Genomic DNA, 25,818 nt, shown 5'->3' on the forward strand with positions numbered 1-25,818 from the left:
CCCAGCTGAATCGCGCTCTGGCACATGGTAAAGGGCGCGTAGATGCTGTCCATCATGCCCATCGAGGCCAGGTTGATCTGCGGTTCCTGGAACGCCACCCGGGACGCGCTCGCATTGGCACTGGCTTCGGCGGCGGCCGTCGCCGCCGGTGCGCTCGGCTCCCACAGCAGCAGGTCGGTGCTGATGCGGTTGTAGATGACCTCGTACAGGTGTTTGGATCTGTTGGAAGCGTTTTGAGGTTATGACTAGGTTAAGAACATCATGGTTGATACTCACTTCAACTGCAAGCTGACGACGGGCAGCTCGATCCGGATCTGCAGCTTGCTCAGCCGCATCGCGGCATCGCAGAACGTGCGCAGCTCTTCCGCGTCTCCAGGAAGCGTCAGCGTCTCCGGATCGTCCACCGAGGCCTTCGAGTGCGGGGTGTCACTTTCGCGGCAGACCCGCTTCGCGCTGAACGGAGTGTCCTCTTTGCTCTTGCCGGTAGTGACGCCGAAGCTTTCGCCGGACGTCGGATCGCTGTCACTTTCTTCGCCGCGTCTTCGCTGACCGTCCGGTTGATTGGTTGGGTTTTCTTGCAGCTTCTGGATGGCGGCATCGCTAGGGATTTCGATTACGATGCGCGGATATTCGACGCCCGGTTTCTTGTCACCGTCGGTCATGACGGCTTTGCCGATGTTGACGCAGTCGTGCTTGAGTTCAGTCTCGTGGTAGAACAGCTGGATTTCGTTGGCGGCGATGTCGTAGAGGGTGCGGCGTCAGACCGATGTTGATGCGGACCTGCTGCAGTTTGACCAGGATGAAGTCTTGCCGGATGTTGCGGCGCCACCAGGGGACGCGCTGTGGGTCGTGGATTGGTCGCAGGTCTGGGATGGGGAAGCGCAGCCGGAAGTCGATGGATGGGGCGTCCAGGTGAAGTTCGGTTTTGGGTTCGAACTTGCGGGAAGTTCCGGTTGGTGAGTCGGGGGAGTTCACTGGAGTTGTTTGGGTGTAGTAAGTAGCAAAGGGAAAGTGGTAGATCAGGGAACTGATCCGGTCCAGGATGGTTATGTCGAACTCGGACAGGAACGGTGCGAGGGAGAAGTGAAGTTCCGTTTTGGGGGGTGCGAATCGCTTTCCGCTGGATCCTTTGAGGGCGTTGCAAGTTTGTTTGAACTGGATCGTGATTTCGGGCCGTTTGGGCAGTGCACTTGAGCTCTTTTCCCGGTAAAACTCAACCAACGGAACGGCCACGTCCGTCAGTACTTCTCGGAGATCGGCCCGGGCGATCGATATCGAGAACCGCAGAACGGATCCGAGCCGGTTTCGTTGTTCTTCTCCTTCCACGATGATCGGTGCCATCAGCAGACGCAGATGGCTGCTATCACAACCGGAGTCCATGATCAGGCCGGCGTTTAGAATATCGTTTGCACCGAGCCCCAGGCCGAGATTGCCGACTGACCGGAAGAACCGGTCCGCCTTGGCCTGGAGCTGCTGGACGCTCGCTTCACTGAGCGGCGATTCGTTAGAACTGAACTGACTGCTCTCTACCAGCAGATCCTCATGGAGAAGAACCACGGCGATGGCCGCCACTCGGACATTGAACTTGGAAATGTCCGCATCCGCGTCCGGATTGATCTGGCGCCGTCGACTCGCCGCCGATGTAGTCCGCGACGCCGCACTGGAAGACGTAAACGAGCTGGTCATGGAGCTGTTCGAGGACTCGATCATCTCCGAAATGGCGTAACACTCGTCCATGAACTGAGCCGCCTGCTCTTGAATTATTGTCTGCATCGGATCCGCCAGTGACCAGCCCTGGTTCATACCAACTCCTCCTCCCATCTGGTTAAAGTTGTGCTTGTTGAAATCATACTCGTTATTCCCACCCGGTGCCGCTGTATTCAAATCCGGCGGCGAACATTTGGGAGTCGATGGTGCCGCATTTACCCCCAGCAACGTGTCACTCAGCAGCACCACTGAGTGCAACTGCCTTGGCGACATAAACAGCTGTAGCCCTCCCAGCGACATCTCCAACTCCACGTTTGGCCCCGCCAAGTTATCCGCCTGCTTCATCTTGAGTCGAATCTCCTGCTTCGACGTAATCTTCCCCACCATTATCTCCCCCGACCGGTACACCTCGATCTGCTCCTCCTCCTCCTCTTCCTCCCCCTCCTCTCCACTATCACTTTGCTTAAAACTAGCTCCACTAACGCTATTATCACAAACGCTTGTATAACTACTAATCGGATCGGGCAGGTCCGAGATCGTGCTGAGGAACTGTTCGCTCGCGACCGACTTTTCGCATGTTTCCTGCCGCTGCCGTTGTTGCTGCTGCTGCCGCCGAGGGCTGTGTATCCGGAACTCCTCCGTGTAGAATGTGATGCCCTCCATCGTGATGTGGTGAGTTGCGTGCGTTGCGATCAGGAAGGACTTTTGCTTGGACTGTTGTTGCTGGTCATCGTTGCCCGAGGTGGGAGCGTCCGAACGGTCCGGCGGGTCGCTGCCGGCTTCGTTCTGGTACTCGATGCTGGAATAATAGAGAAGCAAGTTTAGCTTGACGCAGTTTGAAGGCATGCAAGCATTTGGTAATTTTCTATGATGCTTGGTAACGACTGTCCAATTTCAAGCGAAAGTCTCCCTTATCCTATTAAAAAAGTGGAGCATCAACAGAGAAGTGCGTAGAGGCCGTCAAAATGTCAAAGTGTCTTTTTTTAACAAAAAAAAATGCGCACAATTGATGATATAAATTTCCATAACAATTCAACTATGAAAACAAACCAGCAAATCCATAAAAAAGGCCGTCGTAATTATTCCTCCTCCGTAGTGCGTAACCACCAGCGTCGGCCCAGCTTCGGACTTCCCGCTGATTACTTCAGTTGCGGTTTGCGAACTGTACGGTGGATGGTAATGAGTGATTGAAGGCACGCCTCAAAACACACAATTACCCACCAACGCAGCCTAACTGACGGCGGCAAACAAAAAAGTAATGTGTTTCACACCCCACTCATTAGAGGGCGAACGTATTAAATATCTACTCACAAAAAAGTATTTGATTCGAGAAAATCTAAAATCACTAAAATTTTTCGTCTTTCATAAAAAAAAAATAATTAAAAGGATATATTCTAGTTCTCTCTTACCCAAATCCCCCTTGTGTATTGGTGACGAGGTGCACCATATACGAGCACGTATAGGTGTATTGGTGAGAAATGCAAATCGCTGTCAAAATTTGTTGAACGTACTTCATGCTCATTTTGATAGAAAAGCAATCATTAGTTGTAGTAAAACCGGGATAATAATTTCCACAACATTTCTTTTATGCGGGTGTAGTTTTCCTGAAATCTTTTTGAATCAAAATTTCTCAATTAAAAAGAATCTTGAAAATAATAACAACTTTTCAACCAAATTTTAGCATGCCCAAGTCCGACGCTGCAAACAGCTGTTCAAATGAGCAAAAAATAATAATAATCACCTCGCAAGTATCGCAAATCCGTTTGGTGTGAGGAGTGTGTTAGTTGCGTGTTTGAATGGATGGTATATAAAGAGAGATTTCAGCAGCTCACCACATCGAAAGTGAAACCGAAATTTCGTTAGCAGCTATGTTTACATTACCCACACACACACAAAGCCACACACGATGATGGTTCAAGAGAAAACAAATTTCATGAAAATAGGTCAGTTCGCTGAATTAGTACATTGTAATCCTCAGGGTTATCTCGAAGCACTTGAAATTGCGCGCACTTTGAGGACACGCAGGTAATTTTTGTTAAATTCTAAATTAGTTGGTCACTTACCTCTTGACTTTGACTATAAGTGCGACCCCGCAATCGCTGTCCGGTGGCAGGTATTCTAGTCGGATTTCCGTGTTGACCAGTTTAGCTTTGATCCGGTTCAGCACTGGGAATAGAGAGAAAATAAAAGTGTTAGACAACATTTTAAAGGTGCTACATAGAAATTTTGTTTTGAATTTCAAATAAAAAGAAGTTATTTTAAATTCTATTTCATTCAGTACTATATTTAATTAAAATAAAACATATTGTATTCGGCAAGTTCTTCATTCTTTTTTTAAGGTAAAGAATTCCCTTAAAATCCTTGAAAATTGAAAAAACTAAAATTCTGGAATTAGAGCGTCCAATTTCCCGGGGTTAAAAAATTCCCGGAAAACGGGAAGTTCGGAACAAATTTCCCGGGAAATCCAGGGAATTCCCGGGAAATTTGAAATTTGGCGAAAATTATTCTGATCCTGTTTCCAAAATCAGTGTGAGGATCAATGAATGGCTTGAATGCTTGTAAAAAAAAATGCAATTTTGAGAAAATATTATAAGTTTTCTTATTTTTTATGCTGTCTTTCAAATCGTACCAAATCAAACAAAAATATTATTAGTATTTTTTGTTAAAAAGTATTTTAATCAAAGTTTTTGGACAGTGAAAATCTGTGCCCCACAAAAATAAAATTGCTTATAAATTTGTCTCAGTGACCATAACGTTGAAAAGAAAAAAAAAATATCATGTACAAATAATGTTTTTAATGGCAAATTTCTTATTTCAGAACAAGTATTTTCAACTTCATTGAATTTGCCTAAAAAATCTAATTTCTAGCGCTATTTAACTTGAAAAACTGTTTCATGAAAGCAAACTCATAATTTTACAAAATTTGAAGCGAGTTTTTGAAATATGGTTGGATTCTTTGGGTAAACATCATTAGATTTTTCATGGTTCCATTTATGGAATGATTTTAGTTATATGGTTAACTGTCCTTCTAAATTAATTAGATTAAAATAATTTTTATGGTGTAAAAATGGTTGAAATTAAACCATATTTTTTGACAGTTATTTCTTGAATATTTTTAAACAAATTCTTCTCGAACAACTTTTTGATAAATTTAATTATATCAATTCAATTTTCATCCAATTTGGTCAAGGTAAACAAAAATGGTGAATATCATATTTTTAAATGATATAACAAAAAAAATCGTTAAAATAGGTTGTCGAAAAGAAAATAGGCAATATTCATTTCATAATAGCGTAATTTTTGTTGCCCAACATATAATCAAACAATATTCCTAGTTGTGAATGCTTCAGGAATAAATATTATCTGAATTAAACCTAGACATGAAATTTATAGACATTGTTCAATATGAACATTACATTGAAATGAATAAAATCAAATAAGGTTCTCTAATTATTATTTTTTGTATGATTTCAAAACATTGGTGCCAAAAAGGTAGGAAAATGTATATTTCCGTTTGTATTTCGGGAATTCCCGGGAAATTTAGCAATTTCCCGGGAAACGGGAAATATTTTTTTCCGGGAATTCCCGGGAATTTTTTTTCCGGGACGGGGAATTGGCCGCTCTATCTGGAATTCTCGAAAATTTAATATTTTGTACTAGTTTTATTTTTCGATACTCAAAAATGATGCAGTTTTAGCAAATAAATTACTATTAGATTGTTGAAATATTAAATGGTTTCAGTCAAGTAATTATTTTATTCACATTTTGAAAAATTCTCAAATAGTAGTTTATGCAACAAGTTGCAAAAAGAAGATTTTTTCAGCACGAGTCGTACATTTATCTTACGAGGTTTACCGAGTTGGATAAATACGACGAGTGCTGAAAAAATCAAGTTTTGCAACGAGTTGCTTGCAACACTTTTGCCATTTTGAAAAACGCACCGTTCAAAACAAAAAAAAATATTTAAAAAAATTACTTTTCAGATACCAGTGTAGAAAAGTTCTACTTTTCAGCAACCATTACAGTGCTGAAAAGTAGAACTTTTCTGCACTGGTATTGAAAGATATTAATGTTCCATTATGTTATTTTTGGTAGGGAAAAGTAGGCCGTTTCGTTTCTCCAAAAGGACAGGAAAAGAAGGAATTTTCAAGACGGAATTGCAAAAAGAAATGTTTAAAAATTTCTAACGCGTTGTTTCCAAGCCTAATGAATAAAACGGAATTGAGGAGCGGTCGTGGCTGAATGGTTACGATGTTCGCTTTATAAGCGAATAGTTCTGGGTTCGATACCCATCTGCCCCCAACGAGAAAGTTCTGGACTCATTGAATTTGGAATTAATGAAAAAACTTCAAGCTCACGGCGGGGTTCGATTCCCTGTCTTTAGGATTGGCAAGCAAAATGCTTTCCACTTAACCGTGGAGCATTGGTAGCTTGAGGAGGAATTAGACTGGTATAGTTGAATCCAAGAATCGGACAAATTGAATGCAAGTTGAACATCAGAACTCAAACAAGATTGCATGCAAGATTGCAAGCGCAGTTGAAATTGAATCTAAAAATACCTCGCTATAAATAGCCTGGGCGACTGATAGAATTCATCCAATAAGAGATGAGAAGAATTGAAAGCATTCCCATTAGAAATGAGAACACACGAAGAATTCCAACAACAATGCCAAAGGTCTGGCCAAAGGTCGAACAACAATGCCTAGGGTGGCTCCTCAGACCATTCACCTTCCCAAAAACCGTCCAACTCCAAGCGAAACTTACTTGAGGATACCGTGGAGATTTTCCCTTAATACTCTTAAAAAAGTGGAGCATCAACACTTCCCGTCTTCCAAATCCCTTTCCTTGTCCCTGGTGCGCGGTGGAGATGGGAGCGGCCGGCAATGGACGGCTGTCATGGTGGTGAGAGTCTGGTTCAGGTGGAGTTGGTTCTATTCCCAATTATCGATTCCTAGGCAACTTGGGCTTAGACAATCATCACATCACATGGCGAAAATCCAGTCTGCAATCCGCTAAAATCACCGTCTCCTAGCGAAGCGAAGCTAATGAATAAAACGGAATTGAAATAAAGTAGTGACTGTTGATTTCTAAGGCCGATTTTTTTATGTTCCTCGATCCAATCAAAATAGAAATATAATGCAAATAAATTTATGTTCAATTTGAATTTTCTTATTAAACGTTGAAGTTTTAATGTCAATTTATTTTTATGTTGTTTTTTTTAAGAAACGCGGAATTTGAAATTCGATATAATTTCAAGTATTGAAAGTAGAGTAGAGTAGAGCAACTCTCTACCAAAACCGGAAATGGATTTTATTTGTATTTTTTGATTTGGCTCAAACTTTGTGGGGGCCTTCCCTATGACCAAATAAGCTATTTTGTGTCATTGGTTCACCCATACAAGTCTCCATACAAATTTGGCAGCTGTCCATACAAAAATGATGTGTGAGAATTCAAAAATCTGTAACTTTTGAGTGAATTTTCTGATCAATTTGGTGTCTTCGGCAAAGTTTTAGGTATTGTTAAGGACTATTGAGAAATTTGCAGATTTTTTATCAACTTTTTTTTTACTAAAACTCAATTTCCCAAAATAACTATTTTTTGATTTTCGAGATTTTTTGATATGTTTTAGGAGACTAAAATCCGCAACTTTTGAGCCATAGAGAAATATGGTCAAAAAATCTGTCGCCGAGTTATGAATTTTTGAAAAAATAGCGATTTTTGGAAAAAATCGAAATTTCATGCAAAAACAAATCTGAAATTATTTTTTAATGCAAAATTGAATTTGCAATCGAAAACTACTTTACATTTTTTTGAAAAGGAGCTCCGCTTTCGAGATATAGCCACCGAAAGTTTGATTTTCGCGAAATATTTGCAGTTTTTCGATTATTAAAAAAAGTGACCATGAGCGACCATTTCTAAAAATATTTTTTTGAAAAGTTCAGAAAATTTGCTATAAAATTGTCTGAGAGACATTGAAGATTGGACCTCGGGTTGCTGAGATACAGCCGAAAAGATGGGAAAATTTTACGAATGTTTCATGTTTTAACATTGAAAATCAGACCATTAGTTGCTGAGATATCGACATTAGAAAATGGTGGGTTGTTTTGGTGAGACTTAGAAAACTTCAATTTTCGTGTTTCTTTTTCTTAAAGCGGCTGTATCTCAGCAACCCGAGGTCCAATCTTTAATGTTTCTTAAACAATTTTATAGAAAATTTTCTGATCTTTTCAAAAAAAATATTTCTAGAAATGGTCGCTCATGGTCACGATTTTTAAAAATCGAAAAACTGCAAATATTTTGCTTAAATAAAACTTTCGGTGGTTATATCTTGAAAACGGAGCCCGTTATCAAAAAAATTGTAAAGTACTTTTCGATTGCAAATTTAATTTTGCATTAAAAAATAACTTCAAATTTGTTTTTGCATAAAATTTCGATTTTTTCCAAAAATCACTATTTTTTCAAAAATTCATAACTTGGCGGCAGATTTATTGACCATGTTTCTCTATGGCTCAAAAGTTGCGGATTTTAGTCCCCTAAAACATATCAAAAAAATCTCGAAAATCAAAAAATACTTATTTTGGGAAATTGAGTTTTAGTGAAAAAAAATTTGATAAAAAAATCTGCAATTTTTTTCCGTGTACCTATTTTTTTGACCGAGCCACGTAGCCCAGTGGTAACGCTTCCGCCTCGTAAGCGGTAGATCGGGGTTCGAATCCCGGCTCGGACCAACACAACTGGTGATCTTTTCCCTTCTGGAATCGATTGCTTAGTAAAGGGAAGGTAGTGTATCGTCACAAACTGGACCTTAACACGACACCTTAGGGAGGCGACCTATGGAATGTTAACATTAACCATAACATGTTAACATTAAGTTGAGAATGAAATTGCCACTGAATCCGCTTTGTAAATGCCGGCCCCGATACTCTTCAAGGGTGTTCCCCTCAGGAACTGGGAAAGATTTACTTTTTTTTTACTATTTTTTTCTCAATAGTCCTCAACAATACCTACAACTTTGCCCAAGACACCAAATTGATCAGAAAATTCACTCAAAAGTTACAGCTGTTTGAATTTTCACACATCATTTTTGTATGGACAGCTGCCAAATTTGTATGGAGACTTGTAATGACACAAAATAGCTTATTTGGTCATAGGAAAGGCCCCCACAAAGTTTGAGCCAAATCAAAAAATACAAAAAATAAAAATGGTCGAAATCGGCCGATTTCGTAGAGAGTTGCTCAGTAGGGCTTTTGCAGAAACTGTGAATACTCGATGTATTTAAACTATGATTTTTAAATTAACTCACTCCACAAGATTTTTATCTAGCTTTTAACGCATTTTAAAGCATAGGAAATATCAGACTCAGAATATAGGAGGTGAATCAATAAGCAATTGAAGATTTAAAAATATTTAACACGAAGTTTCTATGAATTCTAGTCACTTCATTGTTTAATTTTTAAACAGAGTTCTAAAATATACGACAGGATTTTTAATGGCAGAGGAATATTTTTCCTAAATTCGTCGATATTTTATATCAATTTTGAGAAGAATCACAGTCAGCGACTTTGAATGAAAGCAAAAAGTAAGTTTTAATCATAAACAGGCGTTTATATTGGAAAAAACTTAAACTGTTTATTAATATTAAAAAAAACCATTTTGCGATTTTTTTTTTCAATTTTATATCAGATTACACACATTCAATTTTTTTAAGAACTCAAAAGATAGCCAGTTTTTTGTGCAATTGGGTCCTAAAATGAAGCTTAGATTGCTGATATTATTGTTTACAGTGATAAAGCTTATTTTTCTGAGTGCAATGAACCTTTGTACGACCACAAAGAGTTTAAAATGGATTTTTAAATCAATTTTGAAAAATTAACCTCGCGGTCCTTCTTGACAGAAAAGTTCCTACTTGACAGCTCGTTCCAAGGGGACCATAGTTGATCCATCGAATAAATGTTGTCTAGTCAAAAAAAATGTTTGCATTAAAATGAAAAAAAGTGATCAGAAATTGTTTTTAATCGTGTTATTTACCGTTGTACATAAAAATTGACATAGGGTTTTAGTACCCAATTAAAAAATTAGTGCTTAAAAGTGGAATTTTGATTTAATTTTAAAAAATGTGTGATTTTGGAGAAACAATTGGCAAAAACAACATTTTACTAATCAATATTGATTAAATGCTTTACTTGGTGTACAATAAGGGACCGGCGCCTTTCGGTCTTAAACATCGAAACAGATTTTTTTTTTGCTTCAGGCAACTCTAACAAACAAACAAAAAATCATTCGATTTCATAACGTTAGAAGCTCCACTTCTCCACGTGTTCGCAGATGTGTCAGTGTAAACAGCACCAGCCCCACACCTTCGAACACCGTCCAAACAAACGTTTTCCCTCTCCTCTCGTCGTCTCATCGTGGTGCCTTATCTATACTTTACGACACCGTCCTCAACTCAATTCCTAGCTCCGGCGTCATTTCTCCCCACACGGAAATACCCCGAATCGCTCTCGGCCGACGACGTCGTCGTCTCGTTTCGAAATTAGGTCACACAACACATTCTCGGATGTTTACAGTTTGAGCTTAAAAATTGCGTTTTAGTCGCGTTGACTTATTTCTCTAGTAACAACGAGCGACCTTAAGAACAACGTTATCAGCTAGTAATCTATTCAAACTGACTAAGAAAGTAGCTAAATTGAACAAGAAAATGTTTAATAAGTTAGTTCCTTACCGTTGTCGATGATTTGTGCAAACTTCTCCAGCCCCTCGATGGTGGTAGCCGGTGCGTTCGTTGGTGTCTCCTGTCCTCCTCCGCCGGAACCGCCCCCTTCCCGCTCCAGACATTCCTGGGCCAGCTGCATCGAGCTGGACATCGAGGACCACATCGATTCGAACATCGAGGTGCCATCGGTGGAGCGGGCCTTCGGGCGCACGCTGATCGACAGGTTCGTCACCTCGATCGAGCTGTCCTTGGCGAGCGGGGCCTCGTACGGAATGTTGACCGTGACGGCACCGATGTGGCCGCTCAGCACCTCGATGCCCCATCCCTGGCCCTCGCAGAGGTCGTTTAGTGCCTGGAATTTTTAAGGAAAAGAGGGATATTGTTTATAAATGTATTTGAAATATATAAAAGATGATGAAAAAATGGCATTTAAGAGCGAGTCCACGAGCAAAGCGTTCCCATCTCGCATCGACCTCACCAATCTGCCTGAAATTTTCAGAGGTTGTTTGTACATATAAAACTAGCATCTGGCCAAAATATGAGCACTCTAGGTCAACGGTAAGTGGGGCAAATCGGGACACAAAGTTTGAACGTTCAAAAACGTCAAAAATCTTAAAAAGGCTATAACTTAGGCAAAATTCAATTTAATTTCAAAATTCATCCCAATTGATTAAATCTAGACGGAGTTATTGGCATTTTAGTGAAAAAAATAGCATAATTTTCAAACTCAAATAAAAAAGTGTTCCATCCAGATATCAACTTGGTTCGACCTGCAGCTTGTAGGGAACATCTGGGACTACCATCTGAGACTGAGAACGCTTTGGGTAATGCAGTTTATCATATTAAATAGACACTTTTACGTTTTGTGAATTTTTTAGTTGTAAATTTTTGCTCGGGGGACCCTTAAGATCAAACATTCCAGTGATAATTTCATCATATTCGTGTTTCTGAGACAATTTCACAATAGAAACATGCACAAAAATGTTTATTTTTATCCTTTTTAACCCATTAAAAAATGAAACTTAAAAAAATCTTCGGTTAACATTTATTGAAAATCAAGTTTGTTTCTAAGGATACTAGATGACACCAGAAAAAAACAGCTTCTCATTTTTTTAAGGGGTTAAAATGGATAAAAATAATCATTTTTGTGCATGTTTCTATTGTGAAATTGTCACAGAAACACAAATATGATGAAATTATCACCGGGAAGCTTGATCTAAGAGGTCATAGAAAGCGTAGATTGCGAGATAACATTTGAATGTCTTGGAAAGAGTGCGTGGTTTGACATGCCCAGCAACTATCCAGGCGTGAAAAAAAAGTCCATACATTTTCTATAAATATTAGTTTGCCAAACCAACTTAATCATGAACCACCCTAATTGTCAACTAAGCCAAATATTGCCTGTTTTTATTTGCATTTATTTTTTTGCATGGACATCGATTTAGAATTTTTTTGGAAAGTATAGTTTCTGCAAAATTTAGCGATCTGCATTGCACTAACACAAAAATTACTCAACGATATTTTGCTTTAAAAAAAAGTGCAAAACGTTACCCATAAACATTTTTTAATGGGTTTCAAATAAAGTTTTGATGTTAATTATGTAAGAAGATAATTTTTTTGTATCCTTCACACATAAGCAGTGATTATGAATCTCTGATAATTTTGTTTAATAAGTTAAAATGACTAATTAAAATCACGATTTACTCTACTAATCTAAATAAAAACAAAAACGACTTAAACCGCTTGAAATTTCAAATAAGTCCATATTTTTAACTAATATCCTCAAGTTTTATGTCAAAATTAGTTAGTAGAGCAGTTCTCTACGGAATCGGTCTTTTTTCTTTAATTTTAATTTTTGTATTTTTTAATCCGGCTGAAACTTTTTTGGTACCTTCGGTATGCCCAAAGAAGCCATTTTGCATCATTAGTTCGATTATATAATTTTCCATACAAATTTGGCAGCTGTCCATACAAAAATGATATGTGAAAATTCAAAAATCTGTATCTTTTGATGGAGTTTTTTGATCGATTTGGTGTCTTCGGCAAAGTTGTAGGTATGGATATGGACTACACTGAAAAAAAAAATGATACACGGTAAAATTTTTTTTGGTGATTTTTAATTTCACTTTTTGTCATTAAAACTTGATTTGCAAAAAAACAATATTTTTATTATTTTTTTTATATGTTTTAGAGGACATAAATGCCAACTTTTCAGAAATTTCCAGAATGGGCAAAAAATCTTTGACCGAGTTATGATTTTTTGAATCAATACTGATTTTTTTCAAAAAATCGAAATATTGGTCGCAAAAATTATTCATCTTCATTTTTCGATGTAAAATCGAATTCGCAATCAAAAAGTACTTTAGTTAATTTTTGATAAAGTGCACCGTTTTCAAGTAATAACCATTTTTAGGTAACTTTTTTGAAAATAGCTGCAGTTTTCATTTTTTTTTTTAAATTAGTGTCCATGTTTGCCCACCCTTGAAAAAAATATTTTTGAAAAGCTGAGAAAGTTTTCTATATTTTGCTTTATCGAACTTTGTTGATACGACCTATAGTTGCTGAGATATTGCCATGCAAAGGTTTAAAAACAGGAAAATAATTGATGTTTTCTAAGTCTCACCAAAACAACCCACCATTTTCTAATGTCGATATCTCAGCAATTAATGGTCCGATTTACAATGTTAAAATATACATTTTTAAAATTTTCTGATCTTTTCTAAAAAAATATTTTCAAAAATTTAAAATCAAGACTAACATTTTAAACGGGCCTTGCAATATTACAACCGTTTCAAATGTGAGTCTTGATTTTAAATTTTTGAAAATATTTTTTTCGAAAAGATCGGAAAATGTTTCATATTTTAACATTGTAAATCGGACCATTAGTTGCTGAGATATCGACATTAGAAAATGGTGGGTTGTTTGGGTGAGACTTAGAAAACATCAATTTTCCTGTTTTTTAACCTTTGCATGGCAATATCTCAGCAACTATGGGCCGTATCAACAAAGTTCAATAAAGCAAAGTATAGAAAATTTTCTCAGCTTTTCAAAAATATTTTTTTCATGGTGGGCAAACATGGGCACTAATTTAAAAAAATGAAAACTGCGGCTATGTTCAAAAAAAGTTACCTAAAAATGGTTATAACTTGAAAACGGTGCACTTTATCAAAAATTCAATAGAGTACAGTCATCCCACATATTCGGAACACTCACAAATTCGGAACACTTTTATGATAATTTGTCAATAGCATGCCAAAAGTAGCTTTTCTATCGAACTTACTATTTTTAGAACCTTCATTTGGACATTATCCTGCTATTTCACTAGCAAAAGTAGTACTTTTTGAACAAAAAACTTCATTCCAAGACTATTTTGTCCAGAGCACAAAACACTGCCTCCAAATGGCCTGTTTCATAATTGTGGGATGTTATTGTGCCTCCCACAATTGTGGAACACCTGAATTTAACCGATATTTTCACAAAAATGTTATCAAACCATGTATAAAACATCACTAAGCTTGAGTTTTATTGGTTTCAGTGTGTGAAGTCATTATTTGGTAATAAATATGTACTCCTGGAGAGATCCAAAGTTTGTTTACATTCGTAAGAAAAAAGTGTTCCGAATTTGTGGATTTCAAGGGTCAAAGAAATTCTTCAAAATCTTCATATAAAAAATGAAATTTGCAGATGTTCGATACAGCATTCGAAAGATCGCAAGAAAAGCTTTCAAATGAAGGTAAAAGCGAATCATTAAGTTCAATTATAGATTTGCTATGATTTTTTGAACAATGGCCGATCTGGAAATCGTTCCGAATATGTGGGATGACTGTACTTTTTGATTGCAAATTCGATTTTTGCGACCGATATTTCGATTTTTTGAAAAAAAATCAGTATTGATTCAAAAAATCATAACCCGGACAAAAATTTTGTGCCCATTCTGGAAATTTCAGAAAAGTTGCAATTTATGTCCTCTAAAACATATCAAAAAATAAAAAAAATTAAAAATATTGTTTTTTTGCAAATCAAGTTTTAATGACAAAAAGTGAAATTAAAAATCACCAAAATTTTTTTTACCGTGTATCATTTTTTTTCAGTGCAGTCCATATCCATACCTACAACTTTGCCAAAGACACCAAATCGATCAAAAAAATCCTTCAAAAGATACAGATTATTGAATTTTCACATATCATTTTTGTATGGACAGCTGCCAAATTTGTATGGAAAATTATATGAACGAACTAATGATGCAAAATGGCTTCTTTGGGCATACCGAAGGCACCAAAAAAGTTTCAGCCGGTTTAAAAAAATACAAAAAAAATCGAATGACCGAAATCTCAGAGAATTGCTCAGCAGTCATTTATGTTCTGCACCATTATGTTTTGATACATTTTGTTGCGACTTCAATCTATTGTTTAAATGCTAATGCTTAAGTTTATGTAAAAAAACAAAATAAAATCCTGAAATTGCTAAAAAGGTATGAAAAACAACAATTAGGCAAAAGTTAATAATTGGAGTTAGGAGAATAGGCCTAAAACTATTGATGAAAAAAAATAATTCTGTTTTTTACTAAAAACGTTACTTAATCCACCTTTAGGTGGTTAGCGCCTTCCTCACATTTAAAGAGTGCTATCCAAAATGCAACAAGTGCGTAAATAACACTTAAGTGCTTATAACTTTTGATAGGGTTGTCCGATCTTCAATGTTTTGGGCGCATTGGAAAGCTCTTTTGAATACCTATCCAACGATAGGTCGCATGAGAGATCCGGACAACGCTTCCATCAACATATCTGAGATCCGGCCTCCAAAAAGCGTATAAATAACACTTAAGTGCTTATAACTTTTGATAGATTTGTCAGATCTTCAATGTCTTGGACGCGTTGGAAAGGTCTTTTGAATACCTTTCTGAAAAAGTATAGCATGACGGGTTTTCTCACAAAAACCACCCTTTTTACAATCTTCCGGACTTTTGCTAAAATCGTTTTTTTAGCATAACTTTTGAAGTACTTAACTAAACTGCATAATTTTTAATAGCGACTTATGGGACCTCAAGACGGATATAATGACGCCAAAACGGACAAAATCGGTTCAGCCAATGTCGAGATAATCGAGTGACAATTTTTTGATCAACATCCCACCACACACACAGACATTTGCTCAGAATTTGATTCTGAGTCGATAGGTATACATGAAGGTGGGTCTAGGAAGTCTAATTGAGAAGTTCATTTTTCGAGTGATTTTATAGCCTTTCCTCAGTAACGTGAGGAAGGCAAAAACGATACTTAATCCACCCTTAGGTGGTTGGCGCCTTCCTCACATTTAAAGGGTGCTATCCAAATGCAAAAAGTGCGTAAATAACACTTAAGTGCTTATAACTTTTGATAGATTTGTCAGATCTTCAATGTCTTAGACGCGTTGGAACGGTCTTTTAAATACCTTTCTGAAAATGTATAGCATGACGGGTTTTCTTACAAAACCACCCTTTTTACAATCTTCTGGACTTTTGTTAAAATCGTTTATCGTAATATTGAATATTACGCCCATTTGAAATGCTAGTCTTGATTTAAAAAATTTCAAAAAAAAAATTTGGAAAAGATCGGAAAATTTCACGAATGTTTCATGTATTAACATTGAAATTCGGACCATTAATTGATGAGATATCGTCATTAGAAAATGGTGGGCTGATTGGGTGAGACTTAGAAAACTTCAATTTTCGTGTTTCTTTTTCTTTAAGCCGCTGTATTTCAGACACCAGAGGTCCAATCTTCAATGTCTCTTAGACAATTTTATAGCAAATTTTCTGAACTATTCAAAAAAATATTTTTAGAAATGGTCACTCATGGTCACTATTTTTAAAAATTGAAAAACTGCAAATATTTCGCTAAAATCAAACATTCAGTGGCTATATCTTGAAAACGGAGCCCATTATCAAAAAATCTGTAAAGTACTTTTCGATTGCAAATTCAATTTTGCATTAAAAAGTAATGTCAAACTTGTTTTTGCATAAAACTTCGATTTTTTCCAAAAATCACTATTTTTTCAAAAATTCATAACTCGGCGGCAGATTTTTTGACCATGTTTCTCTATGGCTCAAAAGTTGCGGATTTTTGTCCCCTAAAACATATCAAAAAATCTCGAAAATCAAAAAAATACGTATGCGTGAGTTTTAGTAAAAAAAAGTTGATAAAAAAATGTGCAAATTTTTTTTTCCGTGTACCTTTTTTTTCTCAAAAGTCCTCAACAATACCTACAACTTTGCCGAAGACACCAAATTGATCAGAAAATTCACTCAAAAGTTACAGCTGTTTGAATATTTACATACCATTTTTGTATGGACAGCTGCCAAAATTGTATGGAGACTTGTATGGGTGAACCAATGACACAAAATAGCATATTTGGTCATAGGGAAGGCCCCCACAAAGTCTGAGCCAAATAAAAAATACAAATAAAATCCATTTCCGGTTTTGGTAGAGAATTGCTCACTTTTTTTTTTTTTTTTTGACATGAAAGATGTACCCATTTCCAGATGTGGTGACTATGCACTATGAGTAATATTTTTAATAATTGTTGATGAATGTAAGAAAAACATTCTTGGTAATTTGTTTGATTTCATCGTTTAATATTCATAACTGTTAAAGCAAGAATGGTAGATGACTTTTTAACTTTGCAATCGGTTTTAAAATATTCATAAATTTGATAACCGTTTTCAGGCATTTTTTAAACAAATGAAAGGTCGATCACCAAAATTAAAAGTTGACTGACACATTTCAAGGATGCTTCCAAACTGAAAAAAAAGTGAAGTTGCTATTCCACGCACACTCACGTAGCGCAGTGGGTGCGTCGAATGCGTATACGCATGAAATTTTGTATTGCCATTGTGAGTGAAATACATTCATTTTGTTTACTCATTCCCAAAGGTGTTCATATTATGACATGATTTAAGCTTCAAATTTTGATAAACACGTAAATAATAAAAAAAAAGTAAAAATGGCGATTTTACTTTATAATATCACACAAGCCCAAACCCTCAAGTCATTCCGCGCTCAAAATTTCCGACCACGTGGCACGGTCACAGTCAAAAATCAGCTGCGCAGAAAAAGTCGTCTGCGCGCCTGTCAACGGCTCCAAATCGGGTAGACGGCCCTAAACTTTGTTTTGGCCGACCTTGGCACAGCCGTAAATGGGTTTGGTTCTCTTTCCCTGTATGCGGTATATCGTGATGGTGGGTGTCGAGATCTCTTTCCGTGTGAACGATAAGAAGCTCCGTCGGCGTAGTCGTTTCTTCGGTTGTGGCGGCGCCTCGTGGGTCGTTGTTGTCTGCCACGAGGAGGCAATCGATTCGGATTTGGTAGAGGTGTTGTTGTTTTGGTTCACCTCAGGAATTCCTCGCGATGATGAGCTGGTGTAGACTCGGTGGAGAGAGTTTGTGTTGGTGCGATTGTTTACTAGCAACACGTATATATGGGGTAACGCGAGATGGTCATCGCGATGGGTGTTAGACGATCTGTGTAATTGTGCTTAATTAATTCAATTTGCCAGTCAAGAGGTGGTAATGGGTTCAACCTTTCCTCGGTTGGATTGAGAGATCATGTATCCACATATACAACTTTATGAATGAAATTGAAAAAGAACTCTCAGTAGGGGAACTATACCCTTTTGCAGCCTATTTCTATATACACTTTGATCATGAATTACAGCTTCCATATAGTGTTTTTGACTGTTCCAAAGTAATAAATAGCTCAAATAAAAGTGAGCAAGCAACTCTCCATTGTGGATACATCTGAAAATGTTGATTTATTAGCGAAAAACGGCAAAAGTGATGAGAATTGTTCGAATGGCTTAGAGTGAATAAAATGGGTATATTTCCCCTAGATCATGTTTTGGATACAAGCCAAATCGGAAAATTGTAAATATAGGTCATGTGTATTCTAAATAAACTAGATGTAATACTTATGTAATTTTTGTTTGTATCGATTACTACAGTTTCAATTTTATCTGATTTTCCAATGATGTTTACAAATTCACAAATTGAATGAATAGTCCAAACTAATACAACGTACTGTTCTCATGTTGGGCTAGACTTACAAAAAATAATACAGTCCAGACTCGATTATCGGATGGCTTTGGCAAAAAATTTCTTCGGATAATCGAATCACACTTTTATTTTCGTTGTCTTATTTTTGATTGTCAAGCTTAAGTTTGGCAACTGAACCACTCTAATTGTTAATCCAAGATGGCGGCCAAAATGGCGGTGATGGAATATTTGAAAAATGCCTTTTGTGTAGGTGTTCAGTTACCAAATAATTTCAAGCTATGTGAGGGTATGAGATGCGTGTTAGTACCATGTACTAGCTAGCACAAGCGTTACGTATCATTCTATTACTGTTATTTGCCTCCAGCAGCAGCAGCTTCAACTAGTGTGAGATAGACATCGTACGGCGATACGAGTCAACCAGTCTGTCCCTTTGTACATACAAAGTGCTGTCCGTTGATCATCTGTTCACCGCGTGTTGTACCACACGACGCTGATTAGTACGGGACACACATTCATAGTCACACCGTATGGAAAGACCTATTCTACCCACACAACAGCTAGGGCGTGACCAAAGTGATGAAGCGTGTCTAAATTAATCAACCAATTTGACTTAACTCGTTTGATTACGTTAGGTCACTCAGAAGTTGCCGAATCCAGAATCTGTTTAGGTCAACGAATTTCGCCCGACCAAACACAGTTCAACTACATTGAACTTGACTGTGACTAATCGCGTACTTAACATTGAACCCAACTGGGTGAACCCCGTTGTTCTTTATAGAGACAACCAGGCAGTAGTCGCCCATATGTGTCAAAAGCCAATTGACCTTGCGGCTGTGACTACCGCAATAACCAGCACGACTCAAAATGCTAAATTTTGTCATTCCAGTGGCTGGTCACGAACGCCGCGGTTCTAACCTGTGCAGACCACACTGCCCCGCATAGACTTGGTATTCTAATCAGGCTTAGTCAACGACGACGGAGTTTTTTTTTTTGGTGGTCTGCGTGCTAATAAATTATTGAAAAGCGCTAAATTTGCATAATTTCAATGACACACCAGGCACTTGTAACGATTTCAAGTTGCGGAACGGGGTAGATCTTCAAACAGTTCAAAAGAGAGTTCCAACTCCAATCGTGGGTTCGCGTGTGATTGTGTCGTATCGGCTAATATAATGTATTACGGGTCACCACGGTTGGGCGCACCCGCCCCGATAAGAAATCTTGTTTGGACAAGTTCCGTAGCCGGGTTGAAGCCAGATAGCGCGTAAAAGTTGCGATTGCGAGACCGTCTGCATCACGCATCTGTTACGACCAGCTGTTTCGTCTAGCAGCGATGGTTGCAATCGTACGATGTAACCAATTAAAGAAAAAAGGTTTGAAAAATTTAGTCACCAGCGGGATTCGAACTCGAGCTCATTGATTACGTTTACTCCAAAAAGTCACAATTTTGAAAAATTTCCGATTGTAAAATCTTGCAATTCAAGCGTTACCAACTTTGTATTGTCTCAGTACAGCTCGAGTACCGCAATAGGGGAAATATACCTTTTCCAATCAAATATCTATCTTCGTCATATGGAGAGTTTGATGCTCGATTAAAGCTCCAAAACTACAATTTAGGCTATAAACTTACCAGCAACAACACCGCCTCGAGTAAGCACGCAAATGTATGCCACTTTCCTGCCAAAAAGATCAAATTTATTGCATTTTTGATCATAATTTCTATTTTGCAAGACCATTTCTCATCATTTTGTTGGCACACACAGTGACATACGCGAGAAACCCTCAACCGATTAATGAATATCGCCAAAATCAACTTTTCACTGTCCCCAACTTTCGGCAACATGTTCTTTGGCACATTAGTTAGTCACTCACTTGAAAAATAATCCCGAAACATGTAAATAATTAGCAAGCGCCATCCAAAAAACAACTGCGCCAAGTCTTTTGACGTTTGAATTTTGACGACCCATTCCAATCGAAGGCAAATAAATAACAAAGGGTGGCCACCAACACAACACGACAGCGCCTGTTGGAGTGAGCCAGTGATGCCAGGAAAATTTCTCTCTAAATGCTACTTGCTGTGTTTGCTTAAAATTTCATCAATTTTGGCAGCACTAAGCAGACCTAAAAGAGCTCTGGAAGTAAACAAAAAACTAAGCTGAAAATAGAAAAATGGGCGTGGCCCAATGCATTCTCGTGTTTGATGAGAATACAATTTTGAAATATTTTTTTCAAATGCTTGTAACAGGAATAGAATAACTTTCAGTAAAAGTGAAACAAAAACAGAAATGTTCACAAAAAGTTGCTCTACTCGTTGGTGTACTTGGTTTAAGTAAATTTCAAGGAACACTCCAGATTATCCAACATCATTCAAACACGATCGCTTATTAGGCTTAAAATGGGTATATTTCCCCTACCAATAGCTCACGTTGCACGTGGTGTGTGCTGCTATTTAGCACTTGTTTATGGATTAAATTGCTTGTGCGAGAGCTAGCAGCGGCTAACTTTGTTTGACGGAAACATCCGACATTAAACGATGGCACGTGCGTGTGTTTGTGTATGTGTGTTTGGTTTCCGATTTTGCCCACCAGATAGCGCGCGGCAAAGTGAGTGTGAGTGTGGGTGGAGCTTGTTTTGCCCTTTTTTGTTTGGTAAACTTGGGCCACTATCTCGACTCGATTGAGACGGGATTCTGAGTTTAAATAAATTCGACGCAAAATAGTTGGAAACCTTGTTGGAAACAACAAACACGCTATTTGTTGCGAGGAAACTCGGGGAGATTGCACTGACTGTTTTATTTTTTTCTTCGGAAATAAAAAAGGCTGGCTTGAAAAACGTAATAAGGCTTTACGCCGACTTGTTTTGGAGGTTAGAGAGGAGTGCATTGTTTCAATGGACTTAGCACAGTTTGATGCGATCGTCGATTTTGTTTGGGGAAAATCGTCGAACATCGACGAAGACCATGTAAACACTGCACACGAGCTGACAAATGACGTCACGGCGTAAAATCTAATTTTGTTTGGCGTCAAGCATCGAGCGACATCTGCCTTTCAAATGTTATTGTTTAACTGGCAAATCCCAATTTCATAATAAACTAGGTAAATGCTCCAGAGGACTCGGGGTCGAATCCCTTTTGGAACCTTTGAAGATTTGCAAGTTAAATTTTTGTGTTTTTATTTTTTATTTGGATAAAACTTTGTGTGTTCCTTTTGGCACCATTTGTTGCATATCAAACTTCATGAAATTAAAAGATATGACAATCTATGGTCATACTGACGAGGTTCTCTAGGCCATCCTGGTTACTCCGGCACCGGTTAGCGGTGGCAACTCGGGGACACTTACTGGATAAATTCTGGAGTTTTTGTTTTTGTAAAGGTCCAATAAACCAAATTTCCAGTTTTTGCTTTTAAGTGTTTTTTAATACCCCTGAATGAAGGCGGTTTCAAAAACACTCAAAAAGCAAAAAACTGGAAATTTGGTTTATTGGACCTTTAAAAAAACGCCAGAATTCCAGTCATGTCATTACAAAAAAAACATATATTTGAAAATGTCGTTCCATCGAGTACAATTCAAATCTTGCCGCACGTGCATTTTGGTCCAAATTGAGTTAAGAACGCCATTTTGTAAGCTTAACATGCCTCACCTTTTGACCTCCAAAGATCCCCAGAATTCGACTTCAATCCTGAGATATTAAAAAAACTCCGTCACTATTCATATGAAACAAGTCTCAATCTTGTCGTGCTATCTTGACATACCCTGAAAATTGCTCTAAGTGTGACAACTGGTCAAAGGGATTTCAAGAAAGAACGTGTTTGACACACTTACCTGCCCGAATACCGTAAATATTTCTAGAGTTTTTTAAAGGTCCTACAAACATCTGAAAGACAATAGCTTATAGGACCTTTTCAAAAACAACTCAAGACTAGGGCTAGTGATTTTTCACGATAACTCAAGACTAGGGCTTGTGATTTTTCACGGCGAAAAAAATGAAATTACGCGGCATGCCAATTTCAAAACATTGTAATTTCACGGCAATTTCGCAGTACTCAAAAATTTGCCTAAAATTAACGCAAAATTGTTGTATTTAAAAGTAGTACAGGAAAGTTACTGAAAAAGTAATCAGTTGTTGAAGATACAAATATTCCCCTGACACAATGTATTTGAGACAGTACGAAAATTGTGAGTTCAATGTCGTGAAATTTTGCCAAATTTTTTACTATAGGAATTTACGATTCAACCATCCAAATTTTACTAATTTATTTTTTTAAATTTAATTTGCTAAACTATCTTTAGAACGAAGTACATCCTTCAATATAAATAAAAAATAATCACAGCTATCACAGTGTGCTTTATTGTGACGTGTCTGCTGTAAACAGATAGGACGTGTCACAAGATAGCACACAAGCGACGATTCGTTATTGATAAGTCCAGAAAATGTTGCAAAGTGCTTAAAACAACTTCTCAAAACATAAACAAGTTTATTTTTGTACTCTGCAGTTTCTTTCTTTGCAGTTTTGAAAATCGTTCGTACACCTTTTTATGTGAAATGCTAAATCATGCTTTGAACGTCAAATTGTATTATCCAAATCATGTTACAACCAAAGCTTATTTCGCTGGAACTTTTTGTAAAACATAGTAATAAACAATATTTTCGAAAATGAGTCTCAAAATGCCTGTTCAAATTCTTGTGTATTGCTTAGATAAAAAAAACTCGATATTCAAATACACTTAGGGACAATTGGTTTATTAATTAATAAGAATTTCGCGGCATTTCACGGTATTAACAAAATTTCACGGTCAACGGCAAATTTCACGGATTATGCGGCTTCCGCGAAATCGCGAAAAATTACAAGCCCTACTCAAGACTGACAATACACGGAATGGTCAACCAAACAAAACGTGTTTGTTATTTGTTGCATTGCGTGCTCTAGTTTTTGTTTAATCAATGTCAAACATTAAAACGCGTTTTTTCTCGAAACATCAAAATGCGACGTGCGACAAGATAGCACAACAGCGTCGAATTTATGTGTAATGCATGCATATTCTATATCATATACTTAACCGACTCAGTCACTATAAGCTCAACCCGCGCGTTGAAAAAGTACATAGAAATCCTTTGTTTACTAGGTATTCTGACGTCAACGGCGTTACGCGTACATATCCTCCACAAAGCAAACGCTAATCACGCAGATATATCCTACCCGCTTGATCCCGCTAGAACGGATCGCCGACGAGCCTCCTTGCCGGAATACAATTAGTATAACTGTTCGCATAGTAGGCGCCGAGCGAGCATTTCCTTGACTGCACCGCGCTAGGATCAGGCCGCGCGCTGAACAGGGAAGTTCTACAACTGTTCTGGCTCCGCAAAAGGCATGTGGAAGCATGCCACCTTTAAAGGTAAACACGGCCTACTACGCCAGCAACGGTGTTTTCGTTTACGTATTTTTTGCGCCGTCTGTAGTGCGCACTTAAACTCACACAGACAGACGGACGGACATGGTCTTTGTTTCATTCATGATGAGTTTGCGTGCATTATGGTGCACTTTTAGAAAAACTGAAGTAAAAATTTAGTTTTACATATAATTCCATGTAAAATTGCAGATTCGTTTTCCACCGTGCCCAAGTAGCCGTCAGTTAGTCTGACGGTTCGTTCGTCATCACCAGTCATTTACAGTAGCGCCTACTGTGACTCCCCGTTCGTCGGCCGCCATTGTTGACGACCTACGGCTAGTGAGAGTAGCAGCGGAAGAAGCTAGGACCACTAGACCAATACGGTGTAGATTTGCTGAACACGTGCCCGTGTCGCGCTACTAAGCTATAGCTAGACCAACCGCGTCGTGTGTTGATGGGACAGAATTAGAAGTGTCCGAAGGGCTTTTCGGCGGTAAAGTGGCGGGGCCTACTTTGAAGGAAAAAAACGTCTTATGTCAACCCCGCATCGTTTGGAGTGGGTGACTACTACAGACTGCTATGACATGTCTACAATCACTTAGGGTAGGGTAGTCATCAATGAGACACTTTTGGTTTTCAACTTTCAACGATTTTTTTAATTTTTTCATCAGCATGTTATAACGAGCTTTTTGTTGCATTTTCTTTCTTTTAGTGTGTTCTAACATTGACCAAAATATGAGATCGATCCGACATCTACAGCCAGAGTTATTCAACTGTCTCATTGTAGACGCACTTGGCAGGAATAATTAGACAGCTGGGGAACAATGAGACACTCTACGAAAATCAATACTTTTCTAGTAAAACATCATGTTTTTGTATTGTTCCATTACAGGTGACTTGCCTTGATTTTTTTAGAGCAATTTTGCCAACATGAAACTTTAATTAACAAAAGTTATACTAAAAAGTAGTAAAATTTTGTAAATTCCATATATGTTTATACCAAATAACTTTGTATGTTTGGTTGAATGAAGTTAAAACTCTATAAATATGCCAAAAATCACTTTCAATTCATGTTTTGAAAGATTGGATTTTGAAATGTTTAATGAAGAAAAATCAAAGTGTCTCATAGTTACTCATGGGCTAAAATGAGTGGGGAACAATGAGACAGCCCTGGATTCTGGGTATATTCTAAATTTTGGTCAAACCTAATGAAAGGACAGTTGGGCTACAACTCAATCTCTATGGAACGTCAAAAGAAATTTGAAGAAATATTAGTTTTGGTGGAATTGACAGCCTATGGGCAAAAAAAATTTTTGTCCATAATTTACACAGCAAAAAATCCGATGGTAAAATCGCATGCAAAAGCATGCACATCACCTTAGTCAAAATAAACACTTAATATTACACACTGCATGTAAGATTTTTGTAAACACAAAAAAAAAGTTGCAACCGACGGGTTTCAAACCCAGCACCAACAGTAAGGACTGGCGCCTTAGCCCACTCGGCCATCAGACCGATGAAAAGCTGTAAGGATAAACGCATATATGAGCTTGACATTTCGATCAAGTAGGTTTCCCAAACTGATAGGCTACATATTTCAGGGTGTAAAATTACATAAAATTGCATACAATTATGCAATATTTATTTTACACCCAGGCTTTTTACACGCAGCTGGATTACTACTTTTTTAGCTGTGATACTTTTACACCCCAGAATCAAACATTTATGAATAACTTTTCAAGGCAGCGTCCATAACCAAAGCCACTATTATAGCAGACGTGTATCTAGTAGACACATATTTCCCCCAAATATGAGCCTGATTGGTTGAAACTACGACTTGTGAGAGACATTTTATCATTGTTCCCCGTGTCTCATTGATGACCACTCTACCCTACTCCGGTAATAGAGGAGAAAAGCAACTCGCGACAAAATTTTGAGGCTAGGAATTTTGACAGGTATGATTTTCATAAAGCTGGGATGGGAT

At 37.8% G+C, this 25,818-nt stretch overlaps 1 protein-coding gene across 1 annotated transcript in view; it reads right to left on the reverse strand.

Annotated features, from left to right (window-relative positions):
- LOC6048165 (autophagy-related protein 2 homolog B) overlaps nucleotides 1-25,818 on the reverse strand; it is a 72,069-nt gene that overhangs the window by 10,785 nt on the left and 35,466 nt on the right. The window contains 5 exon segments of the mRNA XM_038248543.1: nucleotides 2-219; nucleotides 277-747; nucleotides 749-2,506; nucleotides 3,771-3,873; nucleotides 10,430-10,772. Coding sequence (XP_038104471.1) covers nucleotides 2-219; nucleotides 277-747; nucleotides 749-2,506; nucleotides 3,771-3,873; nucleotides 10,430-10,772 — 2,893 coding nt within the window.

This window comes from Culex quinquefasciatus, chromosome 1 (genome assembly GCF_015732765.1).
Source record: "Culex quinquefasciatus strain JHB chromosome 1, VPISU_Cqui_1.0_pri_paternal, whole genome shotgun sequence".
Classification (NCBI taxonomy): Eukaryota; Metazoa; Arthropoda; class Insecta; order Diptera; family Culicidae; genus Culex; species Culex quinquefasciatus.